The 14,256-nt window shown below is 51.9% G+C and overlaps 5 protein-coding genes across 5 annotated transcripts; 2 read left to right on the top strand and 3 right to left on the bottom strand.

Moving 5' to 3' along the window:
* Positions 1-81: 81 nt before the first annotated feature.
* Positions 82-623, top strand: N7539_005597 (60S ribosomal protein eL30; the record flags this gene model as incomplete). The annotated part of the gene is made up of 3 exons (XM_056935199.1): positions 82-120; positions 229-422; positions 518-623. 3 exons carry the CDS (start codon positions 82-84, stop codon positions 621-623), a joined length of 339 nt encoding a protein of 112 aa, XP_056790393.1.
* Positions 624-1,375: 752 nt separating this feature from the next.
* On the top strand, positions 1,376-2,492 carry N7539_005596 (60S ribosomal protein uL16; the record flags this gene model as incomplete). Its single annotated transcript, XM_056935198.1, has 3 exons — positions 1,376-1,420; positions 1,738-1,913; positions 2,042-2,492. 3 exons carry the CDS (start codon positions 1,376-1,378, stop codon positions 2,490-2,492), a joined length of 672 nt encoding a protein of 223 aa, XP_056790392.1.
* An 885-nt stretch (positions 2,493-3,377) lies between these two features.
* N7539_005595 (CFEM domain-containing protein) lies at positions 3,378-3,906 on the bottom strand (the record flags this gene model as incomplete). Its single annotated transcript, XM_056935197.1, has 2 exons — positions 3,378-3,773; positions 3,856-3,906. 2 exons carry the CDS (start codon positions 3,904-3,906, stop codon positions 3,378-3,380), a joined length of 447 nt encoding a protein of 148 aa, XP_056790391.1.
* A 2,095-nt stretch (positions 3,907-6,001) lies between these two features.
* On the bottom strand, positions 6,002-7,801 carry N7539_005594 (uncharacterized protein; the record flags this gene model as incomplete). Its single annotated transcript, XM_056935196.1, has 1 exon — positions 6,002-7,801. One exon carries the CDS (start codon positions 7,799-7,801, stop codon positions 6,002-6,004), a length of 1,800 nt encoding a protein of 599 aa, XP_056790390.1.
* A 2,085-nt stretch (positions 7,802-9,886) lies between these two features.
* N7539_005593 (putative ATP-dependent RNA helicase (Hrh1)) lies at positions 9,887-12,521 on the bottom strand (the record flags this gene model as incomplete). The annotated part of the gene is made up of 2 exons (XM_056935195.1): positions 9,887-10,219; positions 10,371-12,521. 2 exons carry the CDS (start codon positions 12,519-12,521, stop codon positions 9,887-9,889), a joined length of 2,484 nt encoding a protein of 827 aa, XP_056790389.1.
* Between the last annotated feature and the right edge of the window lie 1,735 nt (positions 12,522-14,256).

Genomic DNA, 14,256 nt, shown 5'->3' with positions numbered 1-14,256 from the left:
CGTTATCCACGCCGGCCGGAGCGCATCTCTCGATCAACATCCTCAGATTATATTTGAAGTTCACCACTTCAAAGCGTAAAGATGGCCCCCAGCAAGAAGTCCAAGAAGGGTTCCGATAACGTGAGTGGATCTTTATTAGATCGTGATTACATTCCCGATCGCATTCCCCATCTAGATCCGTTGTGCCGTGCCCAGGGACCGAATGAAGTGCTGACCTTCCCATTGCAGATCAACTCCAGGCTCGCCCTGGTGATGAAGTCCGGCAAGGTCACCCTGGGTGTTCAGTCTACTATGAAGACTTTGCGTTCGGGCAAGGCAAAGCTTGTCATCATCGCTGCCAACACTCCCCCCTTCGCAAGTCCGAGCTCGAGTACTATGCCATGCTGGCTAAGACTCCTGTTCACCATTTCTCTGGAAACAACGTAAGTCACTCACCATCGGATTGTTGTCACCGAGGATCGCTTTAGCATGGCGCAAAGGTCCAACCAATTATCATTGACTGGACCCATGCTAACAGCGACTTGCAGATTGAGCTCGGTACCGCGTGCGGTAAGCTCTTCCGTTGCTCTACCATGGCCATCCTCGACGCTGGCGACTCCGATATTCTTACCGGTACCCAGTAATTGATGGAGGTTCAGAGAAGCCAAAGGGGAGGAGGTGGAGCAGAGCTGCCTGTGAGGACTGTCGGAATGGCGTGTTGGTGAATGCTCTACGTTGGCTTTCCCTGGAAGGAGGTGTATATCAGGTCCAGTTGATTACCGTCACTGATTCTCTGCAAAGTCGAACAACGAGCGTTTCACCACCCAAAAGTGCTGCCGTGCTTCCTTTAGAATTCCAAAGGGAGAAGCCGTATGACGTGATCTCCCAGAAAACCTTCCGACCCTGAACTGGAGGCGACGGGAATCATTGCTGGATTTGTAATCGATGCACGGATGAAGGTAACCGTAGTAAGCGCTAGTTAAGGGTTCATCCTGTTGGAGTCTCATTCGTAAGCAGCCGCGATGACTCAAGTTGAGTCAAGCACACTTGGGCTGATGAGCTCGAGTATATAGTCTTGAACGGAGCATCAACTCCTTGATCGCATCTTATCCTCCTATCAGTACTACTGAACTACTGATACAGGCGGACGCTTATCAAAGGGCGCCCGTTGTCGTAACCCAAATCGGCTGAGAAAGCCAATAGTGGATCATACATCCACTCTGTGATTGGTCCGCTCACTAGGGCTAGGGCTTCGCCACTTTGCTGCTTGGAAATCAAACAATCCCGTGACCCGCCCAGTTTCCCTTCTTTTTCGTTTTCGAACCCTCGACACCCAACGACAACCAAAAAAACCCAGTTCGCAGGAAGTGCATATCGCCAATCTCCAGCACTCACAATGGCTCGCCGTCCCGCCCGCTGCTACCGCTACTGCAAGAACAAGGTGCGTTGCCAACATTTTCGACTCTTGATGGAGAAGATATCTTTGTGTGCGGAAAGCTCGGCTGTGGGGGTTATGACGATCGCATGAAGCATCCCGTCTCTCGCGACCTCGTTGCGAAAGCGCCGCGGCGAGAGCATATATTGGATGTTTATACAACTCGGACGACAAATCGGGATATTTGTTGGAAATGAATCGTGGATCAAAAAAGAAGGATCTTTCTCGGGGGAAGGGCCACACGTGCACAAGAATTGAATCTACATCACATGGCTTCCGGCAGATCTTGGTTTGCTAACATCGAACCTTTTCGTCACTTTTAGCCGTACCCCAAGTCGCGCTTCAACCGTGGTGTTCCCGACCCCAAGATCCGTATCTTCGATCTCGGTCGTAAGAAGGCCAATGTTGACGACTTCCCCACCTGTGTGCACATGGTCTCCAACGAGTATGAGCAGCTGTCTTCCGAAGCCCTCGAGGCTGCCCGTATTTGCGCCAACAAGTACGTCTTTTTCCTTTCCCACCCCCAACGGTGGTCCGCTTGGTGCTTCCCTAGCATATACTCTCAAGATTCGCCCGCGAAGCTTTTCTGCGATGATGTCCATATGATACTAACAGCCCTCGGTTCAGGTACCTTGTGAAGATCGCCGGTAAGGAAGGTTTCCACATGCGTGTTCGTGTGCACCCCTTCCACGTCATCCGTATCAACAAGATGTTGTCTTGCGCCGGAGCCGATCGTCTGCAGACCGGTATGCGTGGTGCTTTCGGTAAGCCCCAGGGTACCGTCGCCCGTGTGAACATTGGCCAGATCATTCTGTCCGTCCGCACCCGTGACTCCCACCGTGCTACCGCCATCGAGGCTCTCCGCCGTGCCATGTACAAGTTCCCTGGCCGCCAAAAGATCATCGTCTCCAAGAACTGGGGTTTCACCCCCGTCCGCCGCGAGGAGTACGTTCAGCTCCGCCAGGAGGGCAAGCTCAAGCAGGACGGTGCCTACGTTCAGTTCCTCCGTGGCCACGGTCTCATCGAGGAGAACATGCGCCGCTTCCCCGACGCCTACGAGAACGTGTCCCAGGCTTAGATGGAGATCTGTCTTTTTTTTGAAGTTTCGACACAGAATATGAATTCAAGAACGATGATATTTTGAAGTTCTGATGACACTTTTAAAAAAACGGTTCTCTTTTCTTTTTAGCCAGCTTGTTCCAAAATATCAATTCCCCCGGCCTTTTTCACATTCGCATCCTCGTTTGTAGTACTCCGTAGTCAGCCTTGCACGTTGGTCAAGGACAGTCATTAAGACTTGATGATAAATTGATAGTGATGTCTCTACTCTGTACGACGTCAGGCTCAACTCAACTAGGGTACCTCATTCCATCATCTACCATCTACTGCTCCAAGCAGTGGAGTCTAGACCACGATCAACTCGCACCGGTAGGAGGCACTGGAGGTTCTCATCAGCCGCATGAGCCGTCGCTATCGCCTGGATGATGCTTCCTGCACCGAGACCGGAATCGTCAACGCCCCGCTCAACATTGGCCATTGTATGCACTACGTCTTGACATTATTCTTCCTTACCAGTACAAACAAGAGCCGAGAACGCAGCGACACCATGTGTAAGCGTCAGGTAGCTATTATTGTTCACCATGCGGCAGATTCTCACAATTTCGAACTCAGGGACCTACTCTGGGCCATCTACAAACCACCGCCGACCTAGTGCCGGACTGGTAATCTCACAGAGGAATTCAATATGTTCTATGTATGTCTAATCGATCAAAGCCCAGGTCACCGGGTATATGAAAAAGGAAAAAGGAAATGGAGAAACGCAACCAAAACGAGCGACGAAAGCTGGAGAAACAAATAGATACAACCCACACGGTCCACCTCACTTTTGGCCCAATGCTAGGAACGGAACCTGCTTTTTTTTTTGCCTTCAACAACCTGCTCTGACGCCTGCACTTGCGCGTGTTTACTCGGTGTCAGAGTTCGCGGGCACCTGGGCAGCCGCGGCAATAGCACTGGCACCGGCTTTGGCACCGCCACCACTGCTGGTAGTCCCGGCAGCACCGGGGGTACTGGGCGCAGTGCCGCAGCGCTCCTTGTGTACCTCGCCGGCGGCTATACGGGCCGAGTCAACGGTTAGCACTGGGTGGCCTGAACGAACTTGGGATGGCAACAAGAAGACAAAACACGGGGTATGGCTGGTAAGTTCCATCGCAGACGTACCTGTGATATCGTCGGGCGTGCAAGAATCCGTCAGACACTTTTGCAGGGCGTCTCTGAAGGCGGGGCTGGTGCAAGTGCAATCTGTGTCCCACTGGGAGAGACAGCCTGCGACGATGGCACCCTCGTTCAAGCAGCGGTTCTATGAGATGAGGGGGATATTCGATTAGACTAGGGAATCCAGACGTGTGTATGGGAGATCTCTTGTGACGGGGTGAACATACCAAGCAGTTGCTGACTTGTGTGGTCTGGTATAACATCTCGGCGGCGGTCATGGTCAGGAAGGCCGCGAGGGGAACGAAAACGGAGAGTCTCATATTGAATGATTGGGAGGTTAAGGATTGAAGATGAATGGAGGTAAACAGGTCAATGTGATTTTTATGAAGGATCTGTAGGGAGAGAGAGGAAGAAATATAGACGGTTGAATCAGTCTGCTAGATAGAGGAAATTAGGAATGAATGTGTGTTGCCCTAAAGAATCGTCGGCGGTTTCTCTACATTAAATAACGATCTCGGGAAAAGGACTTGAGGACTTGCAATGAGCTCGTCACTAACGCGACACACCGAGTCCAGGTAGTAAACAATCATTGGTGCCCGGGCAATGCGAAGAATGAGACAATAATAGAGATGCAAGGAATGCTGTGAAGATGCTCCCCCCCCCCCCCCCCCACCTTAGCAACCGACAACCCCCTTGGCATGCGCTGCCGGATGCTTCTGAAGATTGATTTAGAGCAGAAGTACTACACACTGTTGAGACATCAACCTTAACTCTGGGCTGGTATCGAGGCTGGATATGCTCACTGACAATATGTCGCTGCGTATGCCTAGGAAGTACCTTATCTAGTCCCAACAGTCTGTGTTGGCAGAGCGTTTGTTCATCTAGCAAGTTTGATCCTCGACCTTGAAAAGCCGTTGGTCCAGTACTTTTGTTGTAGTCACATCTGAATCTAACTTGTATGGAGTCTCCACTTCTCCTTAATCCCCAGAAAGCAAATCCTCCAATGGATACATTCGATCGCTCATCCGGATGCGCCTGACCAAAGGCTTTTCCTCCAGTGCTTCGGTGCTTCAATGCTTCGATTCAATGCAAAAGACAAGTCAAATCCAATTCGATGCCTCTTCTCCTGCAACCGCATCGATAAAAGGCCCCCCACTGTACTTATTCTGCCTAATCTATCAATAGGTAAACACTCCACAGTCCTGGGATCTCCCGGCCCGAATCCTCCGAAGAAATTATCAAAGGATCTCATTCGTGATTCTAGCCGGATAAGCTGGACCCGTCGATCGTCTTATATCAAGGGGGCTGGGATGTTTGTCCCATGACCGGCGGGATTGCAGACAATACAGCAAGTACTAAGTAGTAGGTACTAAGTTAAGTGAGTATATCAGAGATTTCCGCCGAATAAAAAGCCCAAATCTCTGATTCGGCTGTGGTCAACTTGGAGTTGTTGAGCTCCTGGGCGAAAAGATCTGGAGAACCTTCGGAATTGCACCGAGCCTGAAGTGGTATGGTCAAGGGCAAGAGCTCATGAGTACCCAAGAATTACTGGTCCCTCGTCGGCTGAAAGGAAAAGGGGCACCAATGCACTCGATTCCAAGTAATCAATTTGAACTGACGTAATCAAAGGGCAGCGAAAACAAATTTGAAGTCGCTGGGTGGGGATCGCTTCTAGAACATCTTGGTTGTCTTATGGGAATTTTATTCGAATTGGAAAAGGGGTTTACCATGTAGTCTGGACTCATGGAGTACGGAGCATGGACTAGCTATACGGCGTAGATTCCTATTGAAGCTTCTACATTCTAGTAGAATAAGAACCAAGAGGCTTTCACCATTTTTGTTGGCCTTCTAGGTGAACAGTACTGAGCCAATCTCATGGAGGTACTGGTGGTCTGGCTGCCATTCTGTCGGTCGTGATCATATTGATACATTACTCTATTAAGGAAATGCTTGAACTTCAAAACGAGCCAGTATGAGCTATATCCAATAGTCATGTATGTATATATGTAGATGGCAAGGAAAGAATCCAAGAGCCGAGAGTCAATGCTTGCAGGACCCAATAGGAAGATTCCAAAACCAGCCAAAGGTCAACAACTCGAGCAATCGAACCACAAGCTGAACCCCGGAAAAAGTCACTGCCAAGCGCCTGCAGATCGAATCAATGCCGCCAACCCTCTGCTTCGCCGTTGTATACGTATGTCCTTTGCCCCAAACAAAGGTTGTGCCACCCGCCACCCCCCGCCAACACCAAGAAATTTGTTGAAAATATGCAGACCGAAGTCGTGAAAATCCCAAAAAAAAAAAAAAAAAAAAATCGAAAGGGCGAAGAATTGCTGAGATGGAAAGAATAAAGGAAACAGACATATCACTTGATCATGCTTCCGCCCATGTGCCGAGTCCAGCTCCCACACCGATGGCGCTATTGCTATCCACAGATCCCCCAATATCCCAGTAATTTCTACTCGAACCCGTCAACGTACGATGACTCGAGACGCCCGATAGTTTGCTTTGACTCGCACAACTCGACCCTGGCCGACGCAGGTGCTGCCGGGTCAATGGCACCGGGAGTGCCGCAGAACCTGATACTCCTGAGATGTGAGATGGTCGGCGGGTCTGAGTTTGCGAGCGGGTATGAGCACGGGCAACGAGGGGGTGATGCTGACGAATAATGGCTGCCCTCCGCGAGGCGTCCTGTGTGTGACGTGGAGGGGACGGTGTTGCAGTCTGCTTCTCGCCGGACATGTACCCACGGCGACTGAAGCGACTTCGAAGATAACGAAAGACCATCATGACATCCAAGCCACGCTCCCAATAATCTTGCTCCTGTTGTAGACGAGCGGACTCGGCAACACTCGCGCCACCGACAGGGTCCTCATCTTCAATGCCCCACTGGGCTTCATGGTCGGGATTGGGATCACCTAGAGTTGGGTGGAACTGTAGGGATGGTATCGATTCGGCAGCGAGAGTCTCATTTGAAGATGGCCGTGGGGCGTTGGCGCTTTCGCTAGACTTCTTGATGGACGTACTGTCCGCCAGACGGTTGAGTGGCATGCCTGCATACTCACCTGAAATATCCTTTGTCAACTCGAAATAGGATGTAAAGGCACCAGGATGCTCACAGAGCTGGTGCACGAGTATCCCCAACTCGTGAGCAATTCGCTGAATGACTCGGCTCTGCCAGAGAGGCGCCTCGATTTGCGGGACTTCGGGTTCGCGTGCCAGCACGGTCTCCATGTCCAGCGGCGGTGAGTCTTTGTTCACAGACGGCACCTCCACCAGTAGGGTTTCTCCGAGTATGACAGAAAGCAGAGTGTCATCGATCCCGATGAGATCTTCGATCACTTTGCGAGTGATGCGGCGCCAGAATGATTCATCTATCTCGGCAACTGCTTCCGTTGACGACGTATCGATCTTCACGGAGCTCTTCGGCGTGGCTGCCAGAGGTGTAGACTCTACCGAGCGTGGCACGGCCGACATACTCGCGCGGCTCGACCGGCGTTGACGGCGAGTTTCCCGCTCGATCTCCTGTAGAAGTGCTCGACTCTGATCCATTCGCCACTGCTCTATCCTTTGCCAGCGCTCTCGGTCCATGAGGTTATCTTGCTCATTGATCGTGTCCACGTGACGCAGGACACTGGCCCGTCGGCGGGACTGGGTCCCGGTCTGCTGCCGCTGAGGATTATATTGCTCGTGCTGCCACAGTTGGGCCTGTGCCACGGGGCTCGATGCCTGGAAGCTGCCGAGCCCATCGTGAGCGGGCAGCATGGCCGGGGGACCCTGATCTGGAGAAGATGGAGATCCCGAAGGCAAGGAAGGTGCCCGAAAGGCATGCAGTCCATCATCTAAGCTGTCCAGCTCGGTCCCATCCTCATCGAAGTGGTCTTCCAACACATCCTCATCCTCTGCGATCGCGTGGTCCCCATCGTGCTCGACCGCCGATCGAGTCGCTGTGCCAAAGGAACCAAAATCACTGAGACGTGACGCTCCAATGGTGCGTGTATGCTCTGTCGAGGTGGTATGCGTACGGGCGGTCGGAGCAAAGAGCACCCATTGTGTGGCGTCCTCATCTTGTGGGGTTGACGATGGGGACGGCAGACCGAGCGACGGCGGGCGTTGAGGTGGTGAATGTGATGCTCGCCGCCGAGGTGCCTGAGTCGGCACCTGGAACGCCATGAGGAGGGGTGTCTGTGTCAGCAGCGGCAAAGTGGACAGTGGATTGTGAAGAGTAGCAATCCAAATTGACGGAGAAGGAGTGAATCAGTCGTGAGTCGAGGATGCACGGTTATTGAACTAGATCTTCGCCCGGGGGTGGATACTATGAGGATGAGGCATATAAGGGTGGATCTTCGCCCCCCGCAATCCTAACGACCGCAACTCGTGGTCACTCTGTCCCGATCAGCAAGTGTCTCAGGGAGACACTCAACAGTGGTGGAAAGTGGTTGGGAGAAAGTGACATGGAGGTTCAGAGATGATCTAGAGGGACTCCGCCATGCCCCCTTTCCCTCCGGGTTTTAATGGACAGGGGCCAGGAAGGGTTGCCAACGCGAGGGAGTGATGATGAGATACACCGCCGATAAGGGAACAGCCGTCTACGCCCGATAAGGTAGTGGAGTCGGATGATGCAAGCGAAATCGGACAAACCGGGTGCTAAAGAGGTGTAGCGTGAAGCATCAGGCGTCGCAACTGGTCTCCAGGTGTGTCCACGAACAGGGAATGGGCATGGGAACGGTAATATTCTCGAAAGAGATCCATCTTTTCGATGCCATGGCCCAGTGAAAAGGAAGGGGAGAATCACCAACAAAAGAAAACACAGAGAGCATGCAGATACGAAGACCGAAAATCAGCCTTCCTGAACAGATGGGCTGGCACGACCTCAACTAGACGTAGTCCTTACAGAATTATGAGACTCCGATCAATATAGGTAGTATACGCTGTCTTTTCCAGAGGCACCAGATCATGGCCTCAACATGGCACTTTTGTTGAATTGGGCTCCCAAGATGTCCAGCACTTGGGCGCTCAACTTGGACTGTACGCTCGTGTGCGGTGTCGAGCAGTCCGGATCTCCGTCCAGTGTGTCCACGGACCGGGCTTATTTCCACTGCGAATGTGATTGATCCTTGATCGCGTGAGGCGTTCGGACTCCAGAGGCAGATGATCCATCACAGCTGGGGTCCACCCGATCCATCTGTCCGATCAAAATGGACAAGACGTGTCATTCCGTCGGACCACTCCTCCTCCTTCTACTCCTATGTACTGTGTAGTATGTACTAACTATGCAGAGAAAAGGGGATTGATGGACTCATCGCGCGAGTGTTCGAGGCTGCACTGATGAGGCGCTGGCCACTCCTCCAAATCAGGTTGCAGCTGTCCCGACCTGCCATTAGTAGTAGTGTAAGCATGATCATATAACTAGCTTACTATACTACTACAGTGAGTACAGCAACACTGGAGGCTGGGTGAACTGCCTACTCCTAGTAGATGCCGTGGCAATAGAGAATATCCTGCTTATCGACCCCGGTACGAAAGTGGCAAGAGGATCGACGACCCCGTGACTGGCGGGATACTTCCGGCCTATCACAAAGGGCACTCGGCAGCAGGTCACTGTTTTACCACTCGGAGGGCTCATACTAAAAGTAAAGTACCTCACTCTCGTGATCTCGTCAGAGTAAGGTCCTGCGATAATAGACAGTACAGAGTACAGACTATAGAGTAACTCTGTTCGTACCGTCCGTGAGGGACAGGCTGACTCCAAAAGCAACTTACTCAGTGTAACCGGCATAGAGCCATAAGTGAGTAGGTAAGTATATGTAAGTAGTGACTTTACTTACTCAATACACACACACACACACACCATATTACATATGTTGACTTCGTTCACTACACGCCATCTCGCTCGACATGGACCCGACGGAACTAGGTAGTACTAGTGACCCGTGTGTAGGTGGTGAGTAAGTACCGTTTTATTACCTACTGGACAGTAGACGCCGCTTCAAATCAGAGGAACATCACGTCGAAAGTGAACACAGAGAACATCATCATCTGAAGAAAAAAGCATCTAGGGTGTCTCTCTTCGCAGTATATTGCACAGAGCAGGACCGGGCGGCACACACCCAAATGTCGAGAACCACCCCGACCATAATCAGGACGAAGTGCTCCGCCCCATGGATTCCGGGTCGTCACGCCTCGGCCGGACGGACCATGTCTGTGGCGTTTTAAGGATTCCACCTCAATTACATCCAACCCCCTAACGAACCTTGATCACTTGCCCGCCAGAGCTTCCCCAACCCAATCCATCTGCACAGCGCTGACGCCACGGGCATAACTACGATTCGTAAAGACAAACTCATTATATAGAATGGCCTCCACCTTCTTTCCAAATAGGACACTGGACGGGTGGATGGCAACCGTTTGGTTGCCGACAATGGTGCGGTAGCTGCCGTCGGGCACGAGACGTGCCGTGTTGGTTGCGAAGCCGGCCAGGAAGCTGCGCAGGATGAGTTCGGGGGATGGGTCGGGGTACTGGTCACCGCGCTCTTCTCGCGGGAGCATCTTGGTTTGTCGGCATTGAGCGCGAAGTTGCTTGCGAACGTCCTAGATGAGCATTAGTAATTGATCCGTAAGACCATGGCTTCAAAATCAAGCAACAGGGTCAAGGGGATCTCGTTCGTGATGCACACGAGGCAGATTTCCAGAGGAAGGGCAGAGAAGAAATGGAGAAGGACGCATCATTGCTAGAACGTACCATGACGGATTGCATCGCTCGATGCGATACAAGATGTCGCTCGGCCCAGGCCTTTCGGTCCACATTCTCGCCCGCGTAGGCCCGAACGGTCGAGAGCATCGTCAGATGGTCACCTTCGCGACGATACAAGTCTCGTCGGGCTGTCTCGGCTGCCTCCTTCTTCTCTTCCGAGGTAGTGTTGAGGAAAATGTTTTCAACACTGAGGCAGGAGATTATGTCAATCACGTCCAAAAGACATTCGTGGCCATGCTCGGACGCAGCCAACAGGACCCGTCCAAGCGTGGGCGACAGAGGCAACTTGGCCAACTGGAGACCAATCTCACTGATGCGGCCATCCTCCTGGAGGGCGTCAATGTTCAAGAGCTGAAGCAAGGCCTTCTCCAAGGCCTCTCGAGGGGGTCGCGTCAAGAATGGGAAATGCACAATGTCATCCACCCCACGAGCCTTCATATTGAGTAAAGCCTGAGTGAGGTCACACCGGAGAATCTCCGGCGTGTTCGTCTCGTCCAGTGCCAAGTAGTCTTTCTCGGTATAGAGGCGGAAACATTGCCCAGGAGCTTCACGACCAGCACGACCTTTTCGCTGAATGGCAGCAGATTTGGAAATCGATTTCACCAGCAGCGAGTCGAGCCCCAAACGCGTTCGGAATTGCTTCACCTTCGCCTTGCCGCAATCCACGACGTATCGTACGCCAGAGACCGTCACCGAGGTCTCGGCAATGTTTGTAGCCAGAACGACCTTGCGGGTTCGAGGTGGCGCAGGTGCAAAGACTCGCTGTTGAGCAGCTTGAGGGAGAGCAGCAAACAAGGGGAGGACTTGGATTTTGGGTAGAGATGGATCCATCCCCGTTGCGTACTCATTAACCAGATTTTCCAGATTTTCCACCGTCTCTTGACCAGTGAGGAACACGAGAATATCACCAGGCATAGGTTCCTTGTAGTGAATCTGGAAGATAATCTTCAATGCTGCATCGACAAAATCGTGGACGGGCTCAGGCGAATAGATCATCTTGACAGGGAACTGCCGTCCCTTGATGTGGCAAGCTGTGATGATCCGAGGAGCACGGGTCGACAGCTCTCCGGTTTGATCATCATTTGTGATCGTTTTGTGGACAGGTGGTTGTGGTTGCGGTTGCTCCTTGAGTCCCTCCTGAAAGAACCCCATCAAACTCTCCATGTCAGCCGTAGCACTCATGACCACAACCTTCAAGGGCACGCCTCCTCGTCCTTGCAGGTTACCAGAGACAAGATTCCGGAGAAAGCCAACAACCAGATCAACGTTGATACCACGCTCGTGCACCTCATCCACCACCACGGCACTATACTTGGTCAACCAAGGATCATGTAGCATCTCCTGAAGAAGCATACCCTCGGTCAAGAACTTGACCCGCGTGCTGGGTGATGTGGAAGTGTCAAATCGCACCGAGTAGCCAACCTTACTCGCCGGAGAAGAAGAACCCAGCGGTGTTCCCATTTCGTCGGCCACACGACGGGCCAGCGAAATCGCAGCGACTCGACGTGGTTGTGTGATCGCAATGCACCCGCCGACTGTTTTTGGCTTTTCTGACCCATCTCCCTTTTGTATCTTCGTGGGCGTCGGTCGGCACCAGAACTCATTTACGAGGAATTGTGGAATCTGCGTACTCTTTCCCGAACCGGTCTCACCGACCAAGAGCATCACATCCTGATCACGAAGCTTTTGTCGAATCTCGTCCGCATGGTTAAAAATAGGAAGCTTTTTTCGAGATTCGTAGAGCTTGTTGGCTTTTTCACGTAACGAGTTGAAGTTTGTTTTCGTGTCGGTGAGGGACCGATGAACGGGCTTTGACTTGGGCTTGGGCTTGGATGTGAAGTTGGACGTCTCGGCAGGTGTATCTCCCTGCTCAATTGCAGGAGCATGCTCATTTTCGGAAGCTTCCTTTGGAGTCACTGGTCGTGTCGGTGACGTCTTGTCGGTTCTTGCGACTTGGACCGACCGCTCGCTCGTCGCAGTCTGCGACTCCTCGGCAACTTGGTCGAGTTTCCGCTTCTTGTTGCGCTTCTTCTTGCGGTTGCCCTCCTCGACTAGCGACGCCGGCGGGAGATCACTTGTTTGAGGGTTGGAAGACTCATCGTCTGACTCTCCAAATTTGGTGTGAACCTTCTCTGGCATGGTGAATCAGTGCTGATTGAACCTGGCGTGGTCCTTTGCCTGTGTTTCTCCGCATCCCGATTTTTTTTTAGTTGCTTATCTGCTTATCTGCTTATCGGCGCGTGGACTTATCGATAAGAGATGCCCAGTGTAGTGGATCAGTACAGTAGTATGATTATAACAGTATGATTATAACAGTATGATTATAACAGTATGATTATAACAGTATGATAGTAGTATGATAGTAGTATCACTACTATCCGGTCGCTTCTCTTATCACTCGATCTGGTGGCTCTCTCGGGCTCTCAGCCCACGTTCAAAGTGGTTGCCGAGGAACGTATCTCGTCAAGTCACAAGTAGCCTTGCCAGCAGGGCTTCAAACCTCCTGACTTACTTTGGCGAGCGACAATCAATGTCACTAGTGCCGTAGAACAGTGTATGACGGACCACATCACTGGACAGTCGACCTGAGCGTCTTCAACAAGACATGTCACATCCACTAATTTGCTTGTTTCTGGGACCCCGAAAGCCCGAAGGACCGGCGACAACATCGTCATCTTTGGTCATGAATCGTCGTGCAATGGGGGTTCGCTTCGAAAGTTGGATATTAAACCAGGACCTGGTACCTCGCAGAGAGAAGCCATTGGCAGATGTAATCAGTCATAGGATGGATGGATGTTGAGAATTACCTCTTACGTATGCGTCATCAGCAGGTCACCTAGCGCACGCTCATATATACTCTACGCTTTCCATGAACCACAAACGGGTGAATTAAGGTGAGCGACAGGATAGGGTGGTGCAATGGGCAACTGATGGCCAGCAGGTGGATTTTTAGCTCGACCTTATAGTGAGTTCTCAGTTGTATTTGTGGATGTCAAATGCCAGACAAATCCTGCAACCGTGTTCGAATGGATTGCCCCACAAGGCAGTGGGCAATGAGGCACTGGTCTCAAGGCGGGTTTATGATGCTGTTATGTGGTGCTACTATGGTGGTGGATCTGGATCTCGCGCGTCCCATCTCAGATCTGAAGTTAACCTAAGGCTTAAAAGTCGAAACCAAGTTTATCCAATCCGCACCTCAGTAGTGTTTCTTGTCCGCCTCGGTCAACCAGTGTTCACTGTTCAGTGCGATTGGATACAGTTCCTGGACAGCGATCTCCGATCTGAATCATTGCCTCGTAGTGATGATTGATCGAGACTCCTCGACACCCCAGGCACTATCGGCAATCCCCAGTAGCGGGCTTTAAACAGAACCAGAGACGTGTAATAAGACACCATGACGCAGTCAAAGCTTGACAGACCTGACTCTACTCGCAGAGAACCGGGAACGTTCGAAGCAAGTCCTGCGCGGTCGTTTAGCCATGAGCAGGCAAACGAGGGCCAAAGCGGAACGAGCGGGCATGCAGAATGACCACCGTGCTTGTTGAGCAAATGTCAGATTGTGGTTGGATGGATTGACCGTTGTTGCAAGCCACAGGGGAACATACGACGCCTGCGCGTCCGGCGAAAAAGACCCCTGGACCGGAAGTAATGATATCGAGATACGATGACTGGCTATATTGTCTACGAGCAGGAGGGAAAAGGGGGCAAGAGACAGAGAAAGACGAGGCTGTCGTACACTTTGCGCCCTGGCTCGATCGAGAAGATCAAGTTCGCCGACGAGAAACGCTAAATCGGCTCGATGCGAGTCTCAGACCAATGCAAGGCAATCGATCGACCCTGCACAGTTCTGGATCCCAACGAGGACACAAAAGTC

This window comes from Penicillium diatomitis (assembly GCF_028827545.1).
Source record: "Penicillium diatomitis strain IBT 30728 chromosome Unknown utg000005l_segment0_segment0, whole genome shotgun sequence".
In the NCBI taxonomy this organism is placed as follows: Eukaryota; Fungi; Ascomycota; class Eurotiomycetes; order Eurotiales; family Aspergillaceae; genus Penicillium; species Penicillium diatomitis.
The sequence above is the reverse complement of the archived record's forward strand: the minus strand, read 5'-3'. Positions and strand labels throughout refer to the sequence as shown.